This window comes from Staurois parvus, unplaced genomic scaffold (assembly GCF_062004578.1).
Source record: "Staurois parvus isolate SC_StPar_1 unplaced genomic scaffold, SC_StPar_1.0 ptg000619l, whole genome shotgun sequence".
NCBI classification, from domain to species: domain Eukaryota; kingdom Metazoa; phylum Chordata; class Amphibia; order Anura; family Ranidae; genus Staurois; species Staurois parvus.
This window is the reverse complement of record NW_028318415.1, coordinates 3646568-3664099: the sequence shown is the minus strand read 5'-3', so window position 1 is coordinate 3664099 and position 17532 is coordinate 3646568. Positions and strand designations below refer to the sequence as shown.

The 17532-nt window shown below is 41.4% G+C and overlaps 1 protein-coding gene across 1 annotated transcript in view; it reads left to right on the top strand.

The window, feature by feature from the left end:
• Positions 1–17532, top strand: part of SMYD3 (SET and MYND domain containing 3) — a 744460-nt gene that overhangs the window by 55937 nt on the left and 670991 nt on the right. The window contains exon 3 of the mRNA XM_089693285.1: positions 14674–14737. Coding sequence (XP_089549411.1) covers positions 14674–14737 — 64 coding nt within the window. The remainder of the gene's footprint in view (positions 1–14673; positions 14738–17532) is intronic.

The following is a 17532-nucleotide window of genomic DNA, read 5'->3' as shown; positions in this document are numbered from 1 at the left end:
CAGGTGATTGGGCGCCTGTGTGCCTTTCCTGAGCTACAGTTCTTGCGCCCAATCACCGGTGAGGAGGTGGAGCTTGCAGAGGGTGTCATCCCGCCCACACATCATGTCCAGGCACAGGACCTGTGGACCTCTCTACCCCTCCTCCAGCAGCGCTTCCTGAACTGGATCGTCATGGGACTGGAACCAGAGCCAGGTAAGACACAGCAGCCATCTGCCCGCCCCTGTACTAAATGTCCCTTCTGTTGGAAGGGGGGGGCCGCAGCACTGCGCCGCCCCCCTAAAAAGTGCCGCCCTAGGCAAATGCCTTGTTTGCCTCGCGGCAAATACGCTCCTGTCTGGGGTGGTCCAAGATGACCTAGGCTCCTAGAAAATAGGTGATACTAAAGGTTCATTTTTTTTTTCTTAAAAATAACAAACATATCTATACCTACCTTCTGTGTGCAGTAGTTTTTCTCTTTTTTGCAGTAGAGGATTCTCTTCTTCTCGGGTCCCCCACAGGCTCTTCTAGTTCCTCCTTTCTGTTGGGTGCCACCATAGCAAGCAGCTTGCTATGGGGGCACCCGTTGCTCTGTGTGTCCATTCACACACAGAATGCAAGTGTACAATCCAAACGCACATGTTCCTGCATTAAAAATAGCTGTGCGTATAAGTGGGTGCTGAAGCGGCTGTCGGCTGGAACCCAACAGATTCAGCAAGGGAGAATGTCACCAGCATACTGAGGATCACCAGTATGGGTCCAAAAGTTTTGATAAACGATCACAGTTACAGCAAGGCAACGTTTCGGAGTCTTGCAGGACCCTTTCATCAGTGCCTTGCTTAAACTATGTGAACGTTCATTAAAATTTTTGGACCCATATTGGTGATCCTCGGTGTGCTCACCCTTGCATGCACACACACGGAGCTGCAGCATGGCCCCGCCTCCTCTCTCCTCATTGGCTAACTGGCTGTGATTGACAGCAGCGGGAGCCAATGGCACCGATTTGGTGTCTCAGCTAATGAGAAGGCAAAGACCCAGCACACCCCAGGCTGATGTGCACATCGCTGGATCTCAATGGGGCTCAGGTAAGTATTGAGGGCGCTGGGGGCACTGCTGCACACAGAAGGTTTTTTACCTTCATTTATAGAATGCATGAAGGTCAAAAAACCTTGAGCCTGTACAACCACTTTAAATATTATTGCCCATCAGGCTGAGGACACTTAATGGCAGAAAGAAAAGGGACTGCAGGGAAAATCTAAATTTGAAATAATAGTGAATATTGCAGCTGGTTTTGTTATTTTATCTTTTAGTGGATTATTCATTTTTATCTTGTTATTTTTGGCTGGGGTGTTGCTATAACTAATTTGATTAAAAAAAATCTCCATTAATTATGTTTGTCATCTTATAAGTAGTGGCAGAGATAAGAAGCAAAGCGCCAATTTACACTTTGTTACTTCGGAATTAAGATAAGGAATGGAACATTGGAAAAATGCTGTAATTACTGTCAATGTGCCCTATGCACATTTTTAAATATGCCCCATGGTCTTCTCTCCATCCAATACAGCCCCTTGATTTTTATGATGGGTAACCAGTCAAAGAATCTGCAAATTATACATTTGTTTGTTATTAATTTAGGTTTATTGTAAAAAACCCAATATACTTATTGTCATTTGTATTAAAAATATATTCAGCTCGTAGGAATTTGCTGTTTTCAGTGTATTATGAGAATCAATACATATATATATTTTGATAAAAAAAATCGTACAAAGTGGATCGAGCCCACATAAGTGCCCCCATAGCAAGCGGCTTGCTATGGGGGCACTCAGAAGGAGGGAGGAGCCAGGAACACTGATGGGGAACCCCAGAAGAGAAGGATAGGGGCTGCTCTGTGCAAAACCATTGAACAGAGCAGGTAAGTATGACATGTTTGTTATTAAAACAAATTACCTTCACAATCACTTTAATCTTAGTAGATAGATTGAAAACAGGTTGGCAGAACTTAGCTCAGAAATCTGGGAAGTTGAGCCCCTAGTAACAAAGTGAAACTAAATCAGGAAGGCACACGGAAGATAATTCTCTGGTTAATAAAATAATAGGAGATACTGTGTGAATCCTGTCTTGGGTAGGTCCAATGCTGGGTACACACTATCAGTTTTTTTCGCACAGTGGACTGAACAAAAAAACAAGCAAACTGAAGAGCTAGGGAGGAGCTCGCTATACTATCCAATGTTAGTACAGCAAGCCCCCCTCCCCCACTAGAACACCCTGGTTAGTGCTCGCAGCCATCAGCTGCCAGCACTGATCGGATGCCGATCAGATGCTGGTTTTCCAGCATGCCTGTTTGATATAAGCCAGCTGTTTGGCCAGCTTCTGTCGGACAGGCTGGTGTACACGTGGGCCGAATGTAGGCCGGCTTCTATTGCATCGGTCGATATTCAGCCTGTGTGTACGGGCTTTATACTTTTAACAGCTTACAGGTACACATTTATTATATAAATTAAAAAATGCATTTTACATATGATGAAGGTATTCCAGAACAGATTGACAGCTTGCTTTGAGTCTCCATTGTCTGTCTGAAACCTTAGACTAAGCTGTCTGAAAACTGAGCCATCGGGGCTTATTTACTAAAGGATTTGAGAATGTTCACACATTAAATGTTGTAAATATTGACTTCAATTATCCTAGCATGTGCAGTTTAAGTAAGCAGATTTTCTTTTCACATGATTGGATAATTGAAGTGAATCTTCACACATTTTGTGTAAACATTCTCAAAACGTTTAACAGTAAACCTGCCTCATTGTTGTGGTGACTTAGTTTTGTAATGGGGCTTCTTTCAGCATAGCTGAGAGTGATACAATGCTTGCGAAAAGGAGGCTAGAGCTCCTTCTGTTGGTTGAATCAAAAATTGTTCCTTCCCATAGTAATTAAAAAATATGCACAGACCCCCACAGTACATTCCTTTTAGCTAAGACCCACAATACATTCCTTTTAGCTAAAAAGTGGTTGTAGACCTCTAGCATTTCTCTGTGACCGCTCTTCCCTCTGCTATTTGCATGAATCACTGATAATAGTCCAAGCTTATTCTACTGCCTTCCGGTGTTCCCCCCCTTCCCCTAGCATGCAACCACTGACAGCCTCAACTGTGTATGTTTCCCTGTGACAGTGTGTAGGGGGTGGGGGTGTTCATCCCCTAACTCAGGTTTCACTGAACTCTGTGCTCTAGCTGTGCACTGTGTGATGTCAGATGCCCGCCCCCTGCCTTCTACTGCTGAGAAATAACCTTTGATCTGTGGCTATACAGGACAGATGTCTGCAGATAAACAGGTACAACCTACGTAGGAGGATTTGTTTAATCTCTGTGTATCACCTAAGGCTAATTTCTCCACTGGTATGTATGTATGTGTGTGTGTGCATATATATATATATATATATATATATATATATATATATATATATATATATATATATATATATATATATATATATAGTATATGCTGTGTAATACAGTCTTTAAATTGACAGTTTTAGTCTGGAACTGGGGTCTAGTCCATTAATAGCAAGCCTGTCGGTATAGTAGACAAAGGTATAAGTCTGCAGTAAATGGTTAGGAAAAGTCACGTTTGTAGTGTGCACGGCAGGTATATCCATCAGTGGAAGTGGTATGGAATAATAATGAAATGTTATTGAAGGATTTTTGAACACAAAACATCCAAGTTATCCAAATCCTGCAAAACTAATTTTTTTTTCTCAGAATATATATTTTTTTCAATTTTGTTGGTGACTCAAAGTTGCTAAGAATGTGTATATACATCGCCCCTGTGCAGCATCTAGTGCTGTGATAACTCTTTTATGTAGACCTGTCTTCACTGTAGCAGGAAATTGCTTTTCTTCTGCTGTTTAAACAGTGGAGACATGCTGAAATGGTATTATTTTTAGGTGGTTATAGATCTTGAGATTATAGAGTGTTTCCCTGCATAGGCCTATATGGTTAGGTTGTATCACATAAATGCAAATAGATACAGTTGTTAATTGCATGTACTAGAGCAGCCAATCTGTTCCTTAAAGTAGATCTAAGCTCCATCGGAACATTTTTGAAGCACTGTGCATAATAAACCAGTTTCCATGTATTTATTTTCATAAATAGGATCACTGTTTTTTCTTTTTTATCTCTGTGCAGCCTCTTTCTGCTATTAGGTGTCCTCAGTCTGATGGCAACATCATTCTACCCACTTCCAGGTCATTCTAGACCCACCAAAACCTGTGACTGGACAGTGCAAAGAGAAGCAGCACAGTGATCATCTTATTGTCACCCTGCTTTCTTCTATCAGCATGCTTCTTTTCAGCCTGTAAACAGGTTGAAATTTGTTTCTTCTTCCCATACTAGATCCCTGCTGTACAGGGACTGCAAGAGGCTGGTGGCAGAGCTGCATTAATTGTGTGTCTTTCATATCTACTTAGACCTCAGCTTTAACCACCTATATAGAACATTCAGGTCATTACAAACATGTGCAATACAGCTGACTTTAAAATAAAACCCAGTTTATTTCTTAAAATGGTGGTATACCTTAGACATGAAATACGAATAAAGCATATCCCTCCACAGTGTGTACTTTTTTCAATCCAAAGTACTAAATGTAATTTATGTCTGCTGCCTCGTTCCTTTGTTAGAAGCATGAGTCACTTCTGACAAGTTTTCCTGACACCAAGAGAAAAATGATGACTAAGGAGGGCACAGGCTGTGATTGACAGTCTCAGCTCTGCCCCCTTCCAATCAGCTCTGAGAGCTCTCATCACTGATGTAACTTCAGCTCCCACCCTGTTTTTCAGAGCTGAGAGGTCCTGTGTAAATTCTGCACTTTGAATGGATGTAGGGGAAAGACGACTATGGATAAAAAGGTGCAGCTTATGTAGGAGGATTTGTTTCATCTCTGTGTATAACCTGAGACCAGTCCCCTCTCTGGATATATGGAAGGGTTTACAACCACTTTAACATAAAGTTCTTATCTTCAGGAAAAACAAAAATCACATTCTTCCTCTGGACTGCTAGAACCTCCTAGAAATGCCCCTTCTGCTCCTTTATCCCTACTATTACCCTTCAAGTCACGGTAAAGATTCCTGTAAGTTTTTTTGTTTTTGTGACGGGTATACCCTCTTAGACAGCGGTCACCAGAGCAGGTTTCCCCATTGAAAGATTCCCTCTCACCTCCTGTGCCTGTGACAACTCAAAAATTGTCCATTTCTGTTCTGGAGGGGTGACACAGACTGCAAAAAAGACCAACAGAGGTTCTAACCTTTCCACATTCGGTCAAAAATAAAAAAAAAACAAAAACAAAATAACTGACTGGGATGGGGAAACCCATCAACTGGGGTCTATCTGTCGATCGCGAACAGGTGACAGGTAGCCCGTGAACAGGTCCCTGTGGCGAAGACCCCCGCTTTTTAGGTGCCGGCCTTTCTCCCCCCTTCCCCAGCCTCCTCTGCTGCTGTCATCTTCAGTGCACAGTGTAGAGCTGGAGGCAGCACAGCTCAGGACAGAGGGCAGGGAGAGGTGCTGGCCATATTAATTTTCAATGTAACCCGCAGGTGATTAATTGCTAGTACGGTCCTAGCCACCCCCTTTCCCTCATAGCAATGTCTACTGCCCCCCCTTCCCTCCCATGGACTGATAATTAAAAAATATGAATTCCCACCAAGTGGCTGGGGATGCAGATTTTAGCATCCCACCCGGTGCCCTAAGGCAGCTGCCTAAGCAGCCTTATGATGGTGCCCAGGCACCCTAGGACAACAGGGTGGGGGTGGGGGGGAATAAAATCCGAATCCCCAGCCTCTTTCTGGGAATTCAGATTTTTAAAAATATCTGTCTTCCAATGATCTCCTCCTGCAGCAGCTGAAAGGCAGCATCTCCTCCTCTCCCACCCACCAGTGTACAGCTTCTACAGGAGGAAAATCCAGGCAATCAGTTCTAGTAAATGCCTCACCCGTTGCCCCTCTTGTCCTTGTTCCTCTTCTTTTTTTTTTTCTGCGGCCAGGCCCCCCTGTGTGCTCCCCTTTCAACACAAAATTGTAAAAAAAATAAAAACTACTGGCACTGTCCACTGCCCTACTGACACCAATGTCTGCCCTGCTAACACTGTCCTCTGCCCTACTGAATGACACCGTCCACTGCCCTTCTGATACTGTCCACTGCTCTACTGACTGACACTATCCACTGCTCTACTGACAGACACCGTTCATTTTTAAGGTAGGCTAAATTGGTATTTTTACAGTGACATTTGTTTTATTATATTTTTCTGTGTTTTCCTTCCTATTTAGTTAGGCCATGCTAGTTAATTTCTTTTTTTTTTTTAAATGGCGCTGAACCCCGGAGATCTTTGATCTCTGTCATATTGTTCAAGTAGATCTCCACTTCTCAAAGGTTGGCTACCCCTGGTCTAGTATTTACTGTACCTCTGCAGTGCTGCTACCCTACCTACCCCTGGAGCTGCTGCTAAATGAGAGGATACAGTCTCAGTCATTTTTAGGGTTGCAGTGTGTAAAATGTATTTTTGGAATTGTTCTCATCCATGGGCCTAAGTGATCGCTATTAACCTCAATGTGTCTATCTAAGACCCTATTCACACTTGTGCAATTTGTCATGCAACTTTGGACATAAAAGTCTCATAACAAGTCGTACCCCATGTTTTTCAGCGATGATAACCATTCATATATGTGCAACTTAAAGTTGTTCATGTACTACTTTGGTCTGATTTTCATGCAACTCGAGGGCCATAGACTTCAATGCTAACCCTCAAAAGTTGTATGAAAGTCATGCTTGAATGTTTTACATGCAACAGTGGTGCAACAGTCGGTCCTACTTTGCAGAGGGGCAAGTCACATCCAAGTCGCACCCATCCAAAGTTGCACTCCAAAATCGAGTGCCTTTGGAGTCATACAAGTGTGAATGGTGCCTGAATGCTATCTGTAACTGTAAACATTTACACATTTGTAATAATTAAAAAAAAAATTACATTTAAAAATAAATTCTATATAGCCATATACTCTGCATTATAATTATTACCATTACTATTGATTATCTTAAACTATTGTGTCCATCAATTAATACTTTGTATTATTAATATTATTATTATTATACAGTATTTATAAAGCGCCAATAGTTTGCTCAGCGCTGTACATTACAAAGAGGGACAGAACATGTGACAGAACAATAACAATGCAATACAATGCAAAACATGAGGGGATCGAGGGCCCTGCTCTTTCAAGCTTACAATCTAGGAGGGAGGGGATGGTGGCACAGGAGGAGAAAGCTGTGGGGGATGGAGTGGTAGGAAGAGTGGAGGAGGTCGGCAAGTTAGCAGGGGGTGGGGTAGGCTTCCCTGAAGAGGTAGGTTTTCAGGGTGCGCCTAAAGGAGAGGAGAGTAGGTGATAATCTGATGGGTTGGGGCAGGGAGTTCCAGAGGATGGGTGACACCCTGGAGAAGTCCTGGAGGCGGGCATGGGAGGAGACCAGGGAACTAGAGAGAAGGAGGTCTTGTGAGCAGCGGAGTGTGCGTGTTGGGTGGTACTTGGATATTAGGTCGGTGATGTAGTTCGGGGCAATATGGTGGACAGCTTTGTACGTCAGTGTTAGGATTTTGAATTTGATCCGTTGCGCAATCGGAAGCCAGTGGAGAGATTGGCAGAGGGGGGTGGCTTAAACGGAGCGGTTGGAAAGGTGAATGAGTCTGGCAGCCGTATTCAGGATCGACTGAAGTGGGAATAGCCAGTGGCGAGGCAGGCCAGTAAGGAGGGAGTTGCAGTAATCGAGTCGTGATATGATGAGGGAGTGGATGAGCTGTTTAGTGGTTTCTGGGGTTAGGAACGTGCGTATTTTGGCGATGTTGCGGAGGTGGAATCTGCATGAGTTTGTTAAAGATTGGACTTGGGGCTGGAAGGATAGGTTGGAGTCCAAAATGACACCAAGTACTCTGGCCTGCAGGGCGGGTTTGATGGTGGCGTTGTTGGACATGATGGAGAAGTCAATGGGGGGTGGGGTCCGGGCTTTGTATAATGTTAAATGGTCCTTGGCTAGGGTACCCTGAGCTGTAGCTGATTGACCTGCAGTTAGATGATGCCTGCATAGCTCCAGGGCCACAGCCACTTGGCACAGCCAGTTGCAGGACATCAGTGATATTTTTAGCTATCTACAGGGGTGGCATTCTGTCTACCACTGTGTGGGGAGCATTGTTTCTTCTGGCCATCAGCTTAATGGACTTTTTTTCCCACTGACCATGAATTGGTTTTGACAGGGATTAAACACAATTTCAAAGGTTCCTCTGGGTTAAAATGATTGGGAAAGGCTGCTCTATATCTTGCTTTTTTTTTTTTGTACTTGTTTTCTGCTATGTTGCCTTATTTTACTCTAAAATTTAATGCACGGAGGCAGCACCTTGAATTATTCTTACAGCAATCTCTATGCACGAATATATTACTGCATTTCCATCTAGGCATTTTACACAGTGAGGAATTGTTATACATTTCTTAACCAGTAGCCGCTCGGCCTATGGCCAAATGGTGGCCTGCAAAATCCCTTAGCGTTCCGGGTGGACGCTATATGGCATACTCCCTGGCATGCGCAGTTTGCGCGCCTGCAGAACCGCGCAGAGGCGCGATCTGTCTCCGGCCGTGTACCTTGGACACGGCCAATGACAGATCTGAGTACCGGCCCCGTTGCCGATACCATGTGACCTGCTGTGACCAATCACAACAGGTCACATGACAGTTGTATAAAATGGATGGCTTCATTCATGCCATCCATTGTATACTAGTGTGTGTAGCTGTTATTGGTCACAGCGATCACATGCACAAGCTGGGCTAATCACAGCCCAGCTGTGTCATGTGATTAGCTGTGGCCAAATCACAGCTAAGCACAAACAAAAAAAAACCCTGAATGAATTGATGTCATTCAGGTAAATGCTTGCTTATAGCAAAGTAATTCTTTGCTATAAAAAAAAAAAAGAAAAAATACTGATCACTTCCCCAAAGTAGTACAATGTTACTATGGTACCATTGTACTACTTTGGTCATAGTGAAATATGAAAAAAAAATCGTAAAAAAAAGAAAAATATTTAATAAAATATTTAAAATAATAATACAAAAAAAAAAAAATATTTTTTTTTTCATACTGTCACCAGTCAGTGCCCCTGATCACCGCCATGCCAGTTATATGATGACGCTGTACTGCACTGGTGACAATATGTAAAAAAAAAATAGTGAAACTAATTTTTTCATTTTTTCATTTTCCGAAAAATTATGACAAAAAAAATACAACTTCAAAAAACTCGCCATGCCTCTTATGAAGTACGTCGGACTGTCTACTTTGCAAAAAGGGGTCATTTGGGGGATATCTGTACTGTTCTGACATGCTTGGACCTCAAGAAATTAGACTGGCTGTCAGTACTTCAGGATTGATCAATATTCAGATCTATACCATAGTTTGTGAACTCTATAACTTTCCTACAAACTAAAAAATACATCCTAATATGGGTTATTTTCACCAAAGACATGTAGTAGAACACATTTTGGCCTAAATTTATGAAGAACAATTATTTATTTGTAAAGTTTTATAACAGAAAACAAGAAAAAATGTTTTGTTTTTTTTCAAAATTTTTGGTCTTTTTTTGTTAATCTAGCAAAAAATAAAAACCCCAGCGGTGATTAAATACCACCAAAAGAAAGCTCTAGTTGTGTGAAGAAAATGATAAAATTTTAGTTTGGGTACAATGTTGTATGACCGCGCAATTGTCATTCAAAGTGTGAGAGCGCTGAAACCTGAAAACTGGCCTGGGCAGGAAGGTGTAAAATTGCCCAGTATTGAATTGGTTAATAGCAAAATGTTCAAAATATAGTTTTTTTCTCAAAATTTTCAGTCTTTTTTTTTTATAGCGCAAAAAATAAAAATGCACAAGCGATCAAATACCACCAAAAGAAAGCTCAATTCGTGGGAAAAAAAGGACATACATTTAATTTGGGTGCAGCGTTACATGACCGCGCAATTGTCAGTTAAAATAACGCAAAAAATGGCCTGGTCAGGAAGGGGGGTAAATGCTCAGGAGGGTAAGTGGTTAAAAGAACTAATTGGCAAGTCATAGATAAAGAGTTAAAAAAAAAATACAATTTCTTTTAAACGTGAACTCTTAAGGACCGCTTTCTGAATGCATTTGCTTATACATTTAGATAAATACATAACTACTATTGGCCAGTTATTGCCCATGGTGCTTTTGAACATATTTGACCTGCAGGGCCTTATTTCCTCCATTTGTTTTCATACTGTGAATGAACAGAGGAATTGGTCTTGCGCAACAGGGAATCGTTCATGAACTCGTATAACTTGAATGTGAACAGTTGTTCTTGGACAAGAGTACATTAGTACAACATGTTCACTTTGTGCATGTAAGATGTGGCCTTAGTAACTCCACTTTTGCAAGTTATTATTTTAACCCTTATTCATATTAGTGTTTCCTGTCGCTGTAAATATTATTTTATCTTTGCTGGAGGCTTTTTACACATTTAACAATTTTAGTCTGAAACTCATTGATGAGTCATCTGATTTTTATTTTCAAAGCCATTAGTGATGTATTTTACAAAAGTTTATGCTGCATTGAAAAACCTTATTGGATTCATACTCTCTCTCAATATACAGTCATGGCCGAAATTGTTGGCACCCTTGATATTTTTCCTGAAAATCAAGTATTTCACACAAAAAAGGTATTGCATTAACACATGTTTTGCTATACACATGTTTATTCCCTTTGTATGTATTGGAACAAATATAAAACAGAGGCAGAAAAGCAAATATGACATAATGTCACACAAAACCCCAAAAATGGGCTGGACAAAAGTATTGGCACCCTTAACTTAATATTTGGTTGCACACCCTTTGGAAAACATAACTGAAATCAGTCGCTTCCTATAACCATCAATAAGCTTCTGACACCTCTCACCCGGAATTTTGGACCACTCTTCCTTTGCAAACAGCTCCAGGTCTCTCTTATTGGAAGGACACCTTTTCCCAACAGCAATTTTAAGATCTCTCCACAGGTGTTCAATGGGATTTAGATCTGGGCTCATTGCTGGCCACTTCAGAACTCTCCAGCGCTTCTTTGCCATCCATTTCTGAGTGCTTTTTGACGTATGTTTGGGGTCATTGTCCTGCTGGAAGACCCAGGATCTTGGACGCAAACCCAGCTTTCTGACACTGGGCCCTACAGTGCGACCCAAAATCCTTTGGTAATCCTCAGATTTCATGATGCCTTGCACACAGTCAAGACACCCAGTGCCAGAGGCAGCAAAACAACCCCAAAACATCATTGAACCTCCACCATATTTTACCGTAGGTACTGTGTTTTGTTCTTTGTAGGCCTCATTCCGTTTTCGGTAAACAGTAGAATGATGTGCTTTACCGAAAAGCTCTATCTTGGTCTCATCTGTCCACAAGACGTTTTCCCAGAAGGCTTTTGGCTTACTCAAGTACATTTTGGCAAACTGTAGTCTTGCTTTTTTATGTCTCTGTGTCAGCAGTGGGGTCCTCCTGGGTCTCCTGCCATAGCGTTTCATTTCATTTAAATGTCGACGGATAGTTCGCGCTGACACTGATGCTCCCTGAGCCTGCAGGACAGCTTGAATGTCTTTGGAACATGTTTGGGGCTGCTTATCCACCATCCGGACTATTCTGCGTTGCAATCTTTCATCAATTTTCCTCATCCGTCCACGACCAGGGAGATTAGCTACAGTGCCATGGGTTGCAAACTTCTTGATAATGTTGCGCACTGTGGACAAAGGCAAATCTAGTTCTCTGGAGATGGACTTGTAACCTTGAGATTGTTGATATTTTGCCACAATTTTGGTTCTCAGGTCCTCAGACAGTTCTCGTCTCCTCTTTCTGTTGTCCATGCTTAGTGTGGCACAGACAGACACACAATGCAAAGGTTAAGTGAACGTCTCTCCTTTTTATCTGCTTTCAGGTGTGATTTCTATATTGCCCACACCTGTTACTTGCCCCAGGTGAGTTTACAGGAGCATCACATGCTTGTAACATTCTTATTTATCCGCAGTTGTGAAAGGGTGCCAATACTTTTGTCCAGCCCATTTTTGGAGGTTTGTGTGACATTATGTCGAATTTGCTTTCTTTCCTCCCTTTTTTTGTTTTGTCCCAATACACACAAAGGGAATAAACATGTGTATAGCAAAACATGTGTTAATGCAATACGTTTCGTGAGAAATACATGATTTCCTGGAGAAATATCAAGGGTGCCAACAATTTCGGCCATGACTGTATACTATCTATCTATCTATCTATCTATCTATCTATCTATCTATCTATCTAAAGGAGAGTATATGTGTATTCTGTCGGGATCGTTTTTTTTATGTATAGTCTTTGTAGTATTTGTTCTTTATGTTTGCATTTGTTTCTAAATTGCTAGAAAAAATATGCGCAGGTTAAAAAACAGTCCCCTTTAGTGGTTGGACAGCACTGCATTATTTCTATGGACAATGTTGTCCTGGGTTTTTAATCTATATAAGCGAATGCGACAATTTTTTTTTTAGAATTTTTCAGAATGCAAATTTTGAAATAAAATAATGAAGTTGTTTAAGGGTAATACTTAAGGTGGTTCCATTATTACTATTTCTCCTTTTGTGTGCCAATTATGCTAATATAGTTTTTGCAGCTGTCTGGAATTTTGGTTGAAATCGCCTGGCAAGTAATTTCTCATAGCTAGGAGCTCTGGGTTTTATGGTTTAATAGTCTCAGATGGTCCACAAAACCACAGTTGAGAACAGCTGAATTAGTAAACGAAGTAAACAGGAAGGAAACTGTAAATGAAATCAGTATTTGGTGTGAACACCCTTTGCCTTAATCACAGCAGAGGCTCTCTTTGGCCGATTTGCATTCAGTCTCTAAAGGATGTAGGTTGCTTTTAAGGTATTCTGAAGAACTTGACATGACTTCACCTCAGACTTCGGCTGTATCACTTTCATCTGCTATTGCAAGTAATCCCAGACTGGTTTGATTGGTACATAGGTGATTGTTCTTTTGGCTGCAGATAGTTGTTCATGATCTTGGCCATGCATGTGGAGCCATTGTCATACTCCAAAAATACCTTGCAACTGATCAGATGCCTGCTAGATGTTATTGCATGGTGGGTAAGAATCTTTCTGTACTTCTCAATTTTTCCATTAATTCTGGAAAAAACGCCAACTCCATTTACAGCAATGCAACCCTAAACTTTCAGAGAATCTTCACCATGCCTCACTGCATTCATCCATGTACTGTTGTTTTAGTGGACAAAGTGCTTTCTGCTGAAGCCCTTGGTTGGGAATGACCTCGCTGATAGAGGATGACCATCTTGTGTTTTGCTGCTATGTTCATATTTGTCATAGTGTGAGATGTGAAGGTGAAATCCTGGCTCCTACTGCACCTTAATGCTTTTAAAAAAAATTCTCAGTTGCTCAGTTTTATTCCCTCTACACAGCTGTTTATATTCCTGTTAATAAGTTTAAGTCAACATATGCATTATAGGCTGAAGTCACAAATATTTAGTGCAAGGGTAAGGATCTTTAAAAAAACTCATTTTCAATTCTCATTGGACTTAGTGGAAAATAACTCACTTTTTTGGAAAATTAGGATCCTTCTGGTGTGTTACATTTGTGAATTGAGCTTTATGTCATTGATCATTGCCACCATCTGTGAAAATCTTAATCCATTCCTATAGAAGGTCTATGTATTAAGCAACAGTGGACAGCCTTTCCAAAGGAATGATTTTGATTTCTATGCACATGGATGATCTGGAAGTAGCGAGAACCAGGTGAGTATAAAACTTTGGGAAGCTGCTGGGTAGATATCAGTAAAGGTTAACTGTACTAAAAATACAGTTATCCTTAAACTATTTTGTGTAGAGAAACTGTAATAATTCTTAATCTATTAAAGCAATTTACTGTTAGTGGAAACAAGGTCTTTTTTTGTTTCTGTTAACCTGTATATTGCCCAATTATCCCTGTGCATGATCAGATCAGTCACATTGTCAGTGACCACTGGGATATGTTTAGCCAGGGCTTTGAATAAGGGGTACCATCTGTCCTCCTGTACTGGGCCCAGGCAGCTGGGTGAATTGGAGGTGGGCAGGAAGGGTGAGCGGCACGGCGGGGGGGGCAGGGAATCCCATATATGGCTCTCTGCAGCAGCTGAAAGCTGGCTACTTCTCCTCCCCCCACTGGTTTTCAGCTGCTGCAGAGAGACATACAGGGGATCGGTTCCAGTACTTTATTAGCCCCTTCCTTTCCTGAATGAACACAGTGAGTGATCAGTACCGCTTTACTTACTGTATTCATTCATAACTGAAGTATAGTAATGTTTGTTTTTTTTGTGGGGATGGGGGGGCTGTTAGGTTGCCTGTATGGGGCCCTGTCAAATTGGCTGTAAGGGGCCCTGTGCTTTCTAACAGCAGCCCTGTGTATGCTTAACAAAGGCTTTTGACATTAAAAAGAGATGCAAACTAATTATATTTCTCACTAACCTGTTCACACTTAAAGCAATAGCATGTGGTAATATTGATGTTTTATTCTGCATGCAACAAATGCTTGGGAATAACCCCATATAATATGCATTTTATGAACCACATTATTTCTTTAATTTATTTGTCTAATATTTCATTTGATTTTAGGAATGAAAAACTTCAAAGATGTTCCCAATGCAAGTTTGCCCAGTACTGCAATTTGCTTTGCCAGGTAAATATAACGTGTTGAATAATATTTTGATAACTCCCTAGTCAAACACCAATGAATGGCCATCCTTCTAAACAGCATATTAACCATTAGTCGCCCGGCCTATAGCCGTTTGGCGGCCGCAAAAATGCTTCAGCTTTCCGGGTGCACGCCATTTGGCGTGCTCCCGCACATGCGCAGTTCGCGCGGTTGCAGAGCCGCGCAGCGGCGCGATCTGTCACCGGCCGTGTACCTCGGACACGGCCGATGACAGATCTGAGTACCGGCTCCCGTTGCCGGTACCATGTGCCCTGCTGTGACCAATCACAGCAGGTCACATGACAGTTGTATACAATGGATGGCTTCATTCATGCCATCCATTGTATACTAGTGCCTAGCTGTGAATGGTCACAGCAGGTCACATGCACATGTCATGTGATTAGCTGTGGCCAAATCACAGCTCGGCACAAAAAAAAAAAAAAAAACTGAATGAATCGATTTCATTCAGGTAAATGCTTGCTTATAGCAAAGTAATTCTTTGCTATAAGCAAATTGTGTAAAAAAAAAAAAAAAAAAAAAGAAATACTGATCACTTCCCCAAAGTAGTACAATGTTACTATGGTAACATTGTACTACTTTGGTCATAGTAAAATATGAAAAAAAAATCTTAAAAAAAATAAAAACAAATGTAATAAAAAAATTAAAAATAATAAAAAAAAAAATATATATTTTTTTCATACTGTCACCAGTCAGTGTCCCTGTTCACAGCCATGCCAGTTATATGATGACACTGTACTGCACTGGTGACAGTATGTAAAAAAAAATAGTGAAAATAATTTTTTTAATTTTTTTCATTTTCTGAAAAATTATGACAAAAAAAATACAACTTCAAAAAACTTGCCATTCCTCTTATGAAGTACATCCAACTGTCTACTCTGCAAAAAGGGGTCATTTGGGGGATATCTGTACTGTTCTGACATTCTTGGACCTCAAGAAATTAGATTGGCTGTCAGTACTTCAGGATTGATCAATTTTCAGATCTATACCATAGTTTGGAACTCTATAACTTTCCTACAAACTAAATAATACATCCTAATTTGGGTTATTTTCACCAAAGACATGTAGCAGAATACATCTCGGCCTAAATTTATGAAGAACAATTATTTATTTGTAAACTTTTATAACAGAAACTAAGAAAAACGTGTTTTTTTTTCAAAATTGTGGGTCTTTTTTTGTTAATTTAGCAAAAAATAAAAACCCCAGCAGTGATTAAATACCACCAAAAGAAAGCTCTAGTTGTGTGAAGAAAATGATAAAATTTTAGTTTGGGTATGTTGTATGACCGTGCAATTGTCATTCAAAGTGTGAGAGCGCTGAAACCTGAAAAATGTCCTGGGCAGGAAGGTGTAAAATTGCACGGTATTGAAATGGTTAAAGTATGTTAGGAGTTCCAAAGTTAGCAGATTATCAGACAAGATCTTATTATTCAGATCTTATTCAGACAGGGGTCAGGGCAATTGGCATTCTGACAGACAAGCAGTGTTCCTGCAGATTTTTATAAGGCAGAATGTGCAGGGATATTAAGTGTTTTTATTGCACACAGTGCTAATCAGTGGAAAATCCCTTAGTGAGCATGCCAATCCTACCTTTTTAAGGCTAAAAAGGAAGGAAGCATTTATATGAACCATAAATACACTCACAGTGAAAGGTGGAGACCAGAGTTTCAAAACAAAATCTGGGGACACCCTACAGACCATGCCCCTAATTGTAGCCACACCCACAAACCCACACCCCCTATTTGTAGCCACTCCCACAAAATAATGCACAATTTAAAGCGGAGTTCCACTCAACAGCGGAATCCCGCTTATTTGCCTCCCCCCCTCCACTGCCATATTGGCACCTTTTGGGGGGGAGTGGCTACCTGGTTTTGACAGGTACGCGCTCCCACTTCCAGCTCAGTTCGTTTGCGAAGTGAGCTGGAAGTTTGGCCCCCTCCTCCCTTCTGCAGTCTCCTGGGAACTTTTACAGGTCCCAGGAGACTGCCGGACCAATTAGTAGGCACAACGCGACTCGCACATGCACAGTGGGCACCAGGCTGTGAAGCTGCAAGCCCACAGTTGAGATGCCGGTGCCATGAAGGGGAGCAGGGTTGGCACGGGTGAGCACATGGCTGGACTTTGGGACAGGTAAGTGTGTGTTTATTAAAAGTCAGCAGCTACAGTTTTTGTAGCTGCTGACTTTTAATTAGAACAAAAACGGCTGGAACTCTGCTTTAACCATGACAACAAAGTCACGCTGCTATTTTTAATGCACCCTGAAACAGCCACAGACTGAATAAGAGGCAGGAATTCAAGGTATAAAAACAAATCATCTTGGGCAGTAGGATTAGAGGAATACTGCAGAGCATGCAGTGGTTAATTTTGGGTGTGGCCAAATTGTGGTAACAGTGAGAGGGGCTTAAAAGAAAATGGCTAAAGTGGAAGTCCAGTCAAATCCCAACTATACTTAAATCTGCTCCCACTCCCATTGTGACTCCATTCTAACTAACCTGTAAAGGAAAGGAATTTGTACTTACCTATGCTGAGAGGCCACCGTTTTGGCCACATGATTTCCCCAGCATCCGGATTCAGTGAAGAGGAGAGATTGGCAATGAGAGGAGAGATTGAAAATGGCTGCAGAGCCTGGGCTATGAAGTCACCCATAGGCTTACTATAGGGCACCCATTGTCAGCGGTCTCTCCTCTACACTGAAGCTGGCACTGGGAGCCAATAGAATACTTTCCGGCCTTGGGCACCAGTGCTCACTTATTGTATTGTATC